Source organism: Anastrepha ludens, chromosome 2, assembly GCF_028408465.1.
Source record: "Anastrepha ludens isolate Willacy chromosome 2, idAnaLude1.1, whole genome shotgun sequence".
Classification (NCBI taxonomy): Eukaryota; Metazoa; Arthropoda; class Insecta; order Diptera; family Tephritidae; genus Anastrepha; species Anastrepha ludens.
This window is the reverse complement of record NC_071498.1, coordinates 66,136,916-66,144,816: the sequence shown is the minus strand read 5'-3', so window position 1 is coordinate 66,144,816 and position 7,901 is coordinate 66,136,916. Positions and strand designations below refer to the sequence as shown.

The following is a 7,901-nucleotide window of genomic DNA, read 5'->3' as shown; positions in this document are numbered from 1 at the left end:
CTAACAATAAAAAAAGAAAATGTCGTAATTATTCATGATTCAATTACTATTACAATTAATTATTGAATCACGGTAATTATTCATGAATCAGTTTTAATAATATTAATAGAGAAGGGAATTGTAGCCATTTGGAGCGCCCTATTTCCTTTTAGAACATTGCTTTATAATGGAAGCTACTTTTTTAGCACATAAACCTCGCCATATTGGAAGGCTTAACTGTCAAATGCTAGCAACTGTCAATTCTTCCAATCGTAGACGTCAACAAAGCAATCGTCTCTAGTGTGTGCGTATGTGTATCGTTGTTTTTTCTTATGTTTGTGCTAATACCATCCTGAAGCTAAACTTTTGTTTTGTATTATCAATCGAAATATTTATGGAAAATCGAGCTGGCTTTTTATGAGAATTGGTTGTTGGCAACAATAAAAATGGAGGCTACATCAGAAACAATTAGTCGCTCGAGGTCTGGCAGTGTAGCCGAGGAGTACCTACAGTGTCCTACGTGTGAATGCAAACTGCAACGTTATGAAGTGAAGGCACATTTCGAACAAGAGATGGAGCGTTTAAGACAATTACAAATGAAAGCGGTAAGCGAAGCCACTGCCGAAATAACACAACAAAGCCCTAGCAATACAGTGGCGCTTAGTGAGGAGCGACGAAAACCGTGGACAATATTCCAACGCGTGCAGCGAAATCGGCATTCACGTATAAGGGTTTGTTGGCAGTATATAAATAATCACAATTATTATAGATACAAATAATATTTGCTTTCAGCGAAGAACTGGTAAACGCCCGCCACCACCAGCCGATCAGAAATGCCCGGTTTGCAATGTCAGCTTTCGCTTGGAAGAAATTCAACAGCATGTTGAACAGTGTCTACTACGTAGTAACGGCACCATCAATGGGCGTGATGGGGGCAGTTCAAGCAATGAAGACGAAGATGGTGAGGAATATGAAGAATACGAATGGGCTGGTCAAAAACGCATACGTGTCTCAAGTCTGTTGCAAGGCGGTTATGCAGCAATCGGTATAGGACAGATTGTGACAAATCATAGCAGCAGCAGTAGTCAGGCTCGCGATGAAGAGGACGAAGATTTGAATGTTGATGAGGATGACACACAAATCTACGGACCGGCTCAGTATGGTGAGACAGATGTTATACCGCCCGCCGGTTCGGAGGAAAATGGTAACAGTGCAGATAGCGATGTAACAAACTATATGCGGCGGCTAATAACTGGCACTGCAGAAACAACTGGTTCAAGCAACAACGCGGCGGAGTTGCGTCGCACAAAAAACGCGAATGCGATAGTCGCAAATACAGAGGCATGCATTCCACGGACTGACCCAACTACCTGTGTAGTATCCACAGAAGCACAAGTTCCCACCACAAGACTACTTTCTATGAGTGAACAACAAAATAACCCGCAGATAATAGAGTCACTAAAAATAAAATTACGACATTACGAAAATCAAGCACTGAACAAGTTTAAATGTTTGATTTGTTTGGATGATTATCGAAACCCAGCAATTTCCGTAGCTTGTTGGCATGTACATTGTGAGGAGTGCTGGCTACGCTCGTTGGGTACACGAAAACTCTGCCCACAGTGCAATTTGATTACGACGCCTAAGGATTTACGTAGAATTTATATGTGAATGGAGTAAAGTAACGATAGAAGCATAACCAGTGTATTTAATTTAAATTTCAAGTCGATTTCATTCAATCAATTACAGTTTTTGATTTTTGTAAATCCAGACACATTTTATACATACATACTTATGTTTAGGTTAAAAAAAACAGTTTTCTTTTTGTTACAAATTTGCATATTTACGCCCATATTGAGTTCGAATAAGCAAAAATAATAAAATTAGCCTTTAAGGAAAACAGATCCTAAGCTGTGTTGCAGTTACAATAAAAATATAAGATATAATTTAGCTGTAAGAAGCTATATTATAGAAGTATATACATACGCAGATTAAATGAACTTTTATTTCTTTCATCTGAGTGGGATATTGGAAAAGTAGAGTGCGATTTTTCGCAGCCAAATCTAACGTGTGAAAGCTGACTCTTCGTGTAAAGCAATATGTTGACAGAATAGTTATTTTGGAGGCACAGTAAAATTAAACGAATGATATACTGTCCAATTCCATATATGTAAGTACCTATGTACGTTAGGTAAATTATCATTTGATAGTTGTATTTTGGAGAGTAAGCGACGATTTAATTAGTAATGCCTTTGGTAAGCAGAAGGCAAACATATATGAAATTAAAACTGGGGAATTCATTGGATAATACAAAAAAATTAAATAAAAATGTATGTCAAGAATACGTCAAAAACTTCCCAAGCCCATCTGGAAAGTGTATTTAACAAAAGCCGAATCGTACCAGTTGCTTAAAAAATTAAAGGAAGGAGAGGAACTGTTTATAAATGAATGAGTCCTATGTTATTGAAGATAATCAATTTTGAGTTTTTCTGTATGTTCTTACACATAAAATGATATTTAAAACATTACCTATAACAAAATATGCACTCGAAATTGTATAGTTTTTGTAATTTTATCTTTTCTACAGCGTTTTTGCTTTATGATTGGCTATATTTCGTAGCCAACCCGTTATTTTCAAACATCCCTTAAATGTATGAGAGATGGCTGGGGGACCGGCATTTTGCGAATGTTATGAAAAATAGCAACAAAAAAAGCCAACCGAAATCCGTCATTTTCGTGATTCCGTGTTCTCTGAGTCCGTTTTATATTTCTATGTATGTTTTTCCCTTCCGTTCGTAAATATTTTCGCTACGCTGTCGCGAAATGGATACACATGTGTGAAAATATTAGTAGTCGTTTAATAAGTGCACAGTGATACACGTATTAATTTAAAGCGAGGTGGTATTGAATTATAAGCAAAATCAAACTAACTTTCTTTAGGATTAAAATTCTAAATACATGAGTTGTCTCGTTAAACTAGTAGGTGTTATTGTCCAATAAATCAGATTTTTTCTATTCTTGTAAGGTATAATGAAGCGTGAATGTGAGGTCCACTAAAAATTTAGTAGATTCAAGTTGCAAATATTTAATTCTATCAGTGAATTTGTATTCTGTGTTAGCTCCGTAAGTGTTCACATGTTTTAGAAAGCTGGAGATGGCTTTTTGGTTTTTGTTACGTTATCTAAAAGCTCTGAATATTTCATAACCAATGCAGTTAAGGAAATTGCAATGCTTGAAAGTGGGTTATTAAGTGCAATGCAATATTGAATTTACTTATTTTTCAACAATTTTTGTTGGCTTCACACGCTATCATATTGCCTTTTGTATATTCACTGTAAACTGTAATATTTTAAAATAAATTTACTCTATACTTACTTATTATTTCTGTGCAAATTAGCACTTCTATTATAAAACACTACAAATCCGCTGTGGTCTTAAAGAATTTCGTTAAAACATTTTTTACGACTTTATAAAACTTGTACCACGTTAGAATTTTATTCGGAAAATCAGAAATATTACAAAAACGAAATATACGACAGAAATTAACGAACAACAACTACAATTTTATTACGCTCGGTGTGAAATTTTTTATTAGTTTCCAACTTTAAAAAAGAAATGATGTAAATATATATGCATGAATATAACTTACAGTATCCGAATTAAGTTATTTCACATAATAATAATAGTCCAATCGGTATTTCCAACATGAATTGTGGCGAAACATCGGTAATCATTCCATTTGCCGTCGTTAAATGCACGATACTCGGCGTTGTTTTCCTTTGACAGTGCACTCAGCTGTTAAAGAGCCGCAGTCAACATTTTTTTACCACCGCCGTTATTAATGCCACACAGCTCGGCAAGATAGTCTCAACTTTCGGCAACGCGGAATTGACTATAGATTGTGAATCGGGAATGAAAACAAATTAAAAATATATTTTTTATTACATTTTAATGTAAATTTTTTGGAAATATTTAATTTAGTATATATGTGAAGTGGAAATATTAAGTGGAAGTGATTTAATATAAAATTGTCTGAGTTTTACAACTTTGAAATGTTGCTGATATTTTGAGGAGGAGCATGAATGTTGAAGAAACGGAAATGGTTGAAAATTGCTGGAGGCGATAGAAGAAGAGTGCAAAAGAAGGGGCTAGAAACTCGTACAAAGTAGAAGAGGTGCAAAGCAAAGCGATAGTTATAGCAATAAAAATAAAAAATATATATATACCTGTTAGTTGTGGAGGTGGAGGATCTACACGAAAAAGGCACGAACGAAGAAGGAATTGAAATTGACGCAAGCAAAAAAAAAACCATTAATTCAAGCAACGAAGCGAGGGAGAGTACGTAAACGAAAAGTTGGATGGATGGATGTGCCGTCGTCACAGGAGAATTGCTCAAATTCTGCCATTCAATCGAAGATATAACGTGTACGAAAAGAAGTTTTGTGTGCCCTCGAATATAGTTGAAAAGGCGAAAGTGCATAATATAAATGAATAAAAAGATATAAAATTATAATAACACGCAAAGTCAATTCAACGAAAAAGGAGCTAGTAAAGTGGCTGGGCATTAGTGCAGTGCAGTATAGTGTCGTTGGATGTGTGTGAGATTGGGCGTGTTCATGTGTTTGTGCACCCGCAGAGAATACGGGCAAAGGCAAAAGTGAAAACTTGCTTTTTTGTCATCGTGTCGTTGTAGTTGTAGTCGTCGTCACTATACCGTCGTTGTGTTTTCGCACTTTTCGCGACGGCAAATCTACGAATGTATTTAGCTAAATAACCAGCCAACCAAATAGCCAGCCATCCAGTTTTGGCCGCGGCTTTGCATTTGGCAATAAAAAAATAAAGTTGAATTCCTGGAACTCGAATTCGCGAAATTGAAAGGCGCGCGCGTTTTTTCGCACACTTAAGATACAACATTTCAAAAGGATTTTTGTGAACGTTTCAAACGAAGTTGGAAAATAAATTGCAATTGTTCCAAAACACTTTATGGTGCTGCTGGCCAGTGAATTGGAAACGCTCCAAAGTTTTATTCGCTCCGAGGGGGGCCATTCGTACCGACTGTCGCATTTACCACCACAGCGCGAGACCACAGCGGCGGGATTATGTCATTTTGTATATACTTGTGTGTGTGTGCGAAGTTCCAACTAATTAATAAGTCGGAATGCGATGAAGCGCCATAACGAACCTGCTCTGTGAAATAACAAAATTTTCAAATCAAAAGTGTTGAACTGAACTCACTGAAGTGCTAAAAACGTATACCAAAATGTAGCATAAACAGCATTAACATTTCTAAATGTTTTAAATATTAGTGCAGAGAATATCTGCATTTAGAAAATGTATTCAATGAATTTGCGTCGCAATTCTTTCGCTGGCCACGCTGGTCTCCATAAAAATTCCCACAATAGAAAAAGTAGTAACAAAATCATTCAATTGAAATTTAGCGACGGCACTTCGACGCGTACCCAATCCCGTCGCCATGTTTGTGAGTTATACAAAGAAATATTAAATTTCAATAATAATCAAAACCAACTTAAATAGAAATACAAAATCAATTAAAGTAATAAATACATACTGTAAAACACCTTTTGTGTGCACACTTAAATGGCAACATTCAATGGTCATAGCACTAATACTGCTGCGGATTTGCTGGGTTCTTCGGTTGCCGTCGCTGCTGCCTCAGAGCATTTTGAGCGTAGCACTGCTGCGGCCACCACTACCTTTCTAGTACCATCTACGGCGACGTCAAATGGTGGACCGTTGCATTTGGAGCCCTTTAGTCTTGCGGGCGGCCCACATTTTGTCACTACAACGACATCGCCATTGGGTAGTGCAACCGCGGCTCATCATCCGCATCAACAGCAACAGCATCACCACCATCAACAAACAAATTCCACATCAACTTATACCTTTTTACAAATTAAACGCGAACCTTGCCAAGTTTCGGAGGTGACGTCCGCCAATTGCCATCAAACACAGCAGCAACAGCATCACCAGCAACATCACGTGTCCACATCATCAGCAAGTGGCGGCGGCATTGGTGTTGGTATGGGCGTTGGTGTGGCCTCATCAACGTCTAGTTGCTCCGCTTCCATATCAGCCGCTTCCAAAACAATGTCTTCATCTTCCACGCTGACAACGCTAGTGAAGATTGAAGCGTCCTCGCCGAAGGTGAATGAAATGGACAAAACGGCCACAGTGAATGCGCTCACCACAGCGCCCACAAGTATGTTGATAGTAAAAAATTAGAAAGAATAAAACCGATTTAGCATTATTTAAGTAATGCATTTCCATGCACATACGAACATATTATTTACCATTCTCATTGTTCATGAATTTTGGTGCTTTGTTTTGCATTGCGACTACAGTGAAGCGTCGGCCTTTGGCTTTCTGCGTTCTTTTGTTTCTTGCTTGCAGATAGCGCGGTACCCGTTGGTATTGCCGTGGCGCGTAAGCGACCACAGGAAACGGCGGGCACACTCTCCAATTCCACAACGATTCCTGTACAACAGGCACTCAACAAGGATATGAATTGCTTTGGTATACGGGTGGCGGATTTGGGTAAGTTCTGATTGACCTTTGCGTTAAAGAAAGTCATATTTTTGTATTAATTTTTTTTCAAAATTCGGATGGCTTAGCCATTTTGTTCACAAATGAAAGCGCATTTGAGAATTTGGTCATTCCTAATACATATGCAGGCATATCTCTGGGGGAACGATGAACGACATTAAAATATAAACGCAAAGTCTCTTTTGCACAATAATTATTAATGAAACAAATATAATTTCGTAAACAAAGTTTCAAAACGATCGAATCGAGTTTTCTTCGTCAAAAGTATTCGATATCGAAGCGCCCTGAAGCTAATTCTGCCGCTATAAAATGTGCTTCCACAAACCTGGTTTTTCTCTCAAATAGTTTTTAAGCACTTTTGTTTCAAAATATGTTTAGTGAACTAATGTAGACTTCAGCGTTTTGACTTATGTATAAGTGGGGTTTCTTGGTCGTCCATATGCTTTTAATTGTCGAAAAGACTTGTTCAACTGGGGCGGATGTCCCTAAAAGAGCAAAAGCATATTCAATGAGAATCTTAATTTTTCTGTGAAGCATGCGCCATTTTTCAGAAGATATTTCAAACTCTGAATCCAGAGTGCGTCAAATGGCTTGTCTTCTCTGTTCCACTACAATATTATTTCTTCTTCGGTTACATACATACATATTATGTTATGGGTTATGGAGGTTGTAAGAGGGGCAAATAGTCTCGCTAGGCTAGGCTGCCCTTTGTTAATTATCGCAAAAACTTGTAACTCCCGCAACAAATTTGATATTATTTTACGGTTTCCAAATACCTGAATTAAAGTCCGCCCAAGGACCACAACGATGCGTGGTTTTTCAATTAACACGTTTCAGTACTTAGTGGGGGCCGGTTTAGGATCTAAAAGTTTACTATAATTTGTTTTGAAAAATAATGCCGATTTGGCAACGAACGAATTGGATTTTATTTGCCAAGGACTGTCACTGCAGCAGCGTTGCTTAAAAATGTATGTTAAAACAACAACAACTTGGTACTATCAGAGCTCAACTATCGTAGACTTTTATGCCAAAAAAGGGGGCGGAAAGGCCATTTATTAGACCAACCCCATTTTTCGGCTTTGGCAAAAACAACCTAAAACAGGAAGCCAAAAAATGGATCCAAATAAAAACCAGGGAATTCTAGAACGGCGCAAACGGCCTTAATTACTCCAAAAAGTTCCTGACTTTTAATACCAACAGAACAAAATCTGCTTTAGCTCTAGACAAAAAGGGCCTCAGATTACTCTGTGGAGCACTTACATTTAACATTTCAATACAATAAGATTATCCTGCATTAGTTTAAGCAGGTTCTGCTGTGATGAAGTGGAGTCCATGGAACTCTTAATAACCAATTGTGA

At 37.5% G+C, this 7,901-nt stretch overlaps 2 protein-coding genes across 4 annotated transcripts in view; both read left to right on the top strand.

Annotated features, from left to right (window-relative positions):
- The first annotated feature begins 236 nt into the window (after positions 1-236).
- LOC128857910 (E3 ubiquitin-protein ligase RNF220) lies at positions 237-1,968 on the top strand. The gene is made up of 2 exons (XM_054093740.1): positions 237-710; positions 772-1,968. The coding sequence occupies exons 1-2, from the start codon at positions 426-428 to the stop codon at positions 1,648-1,650; spliced, it is 1,164 nt and encodes a 387-aa protein (XP_053949715.1). The 5' UTR covers positions 237-425; the 3' UTR covers positions 1,651-1,968.
- A 1,747-nt stretch (positions 1,969-3,715) lies between these two features.
- LOC128871682 (protein winged eye) overlaps positions 3,716-7,901 on the top strand; it is a 49,258-nt gene continuing 45,072 nt past the window's right edge. For 2 of the 3 annotated variants that reach the window (XM_054113629.1, XM_054113627.1), the window contains exons 1-2: positions 3,718-6,199; positions 6,391-6,534. In XM_054113629.1, coding sequence (XP_053969604.1) covers positions 5,578-6,199; positions 6,391-6,534 — 766 coding nt within the window. In that variant the 5' untranslated portion in view covers positions 3,718-5,577. Of the gene's footprint in view, positions 6,200-6,390; positions 6,535-7,901 lie in introns of all 3 variants that reach the window. The other variant, XM_054113628.1, reaches the window with a different exon arrangement.

What these genes read in the sequence shown, in the direction of transcription:
- LOC128857910 (XM_054093740.1), top strand. Translation starts at nt 426, where the DNA reads ATGGAGGCTACATCAGAAACAATTAGTCGCTCGAGGTCTGGCAGTGTA. An exon ending in ATCGGCATTCACGTATAAGG is followed by an intron (nt 711 to 771) that starts GTTTGTTGGCAG and finishes ATTTGCTTTCAG; the next exon opens with CGAAGAACTGGTAAACGCCC.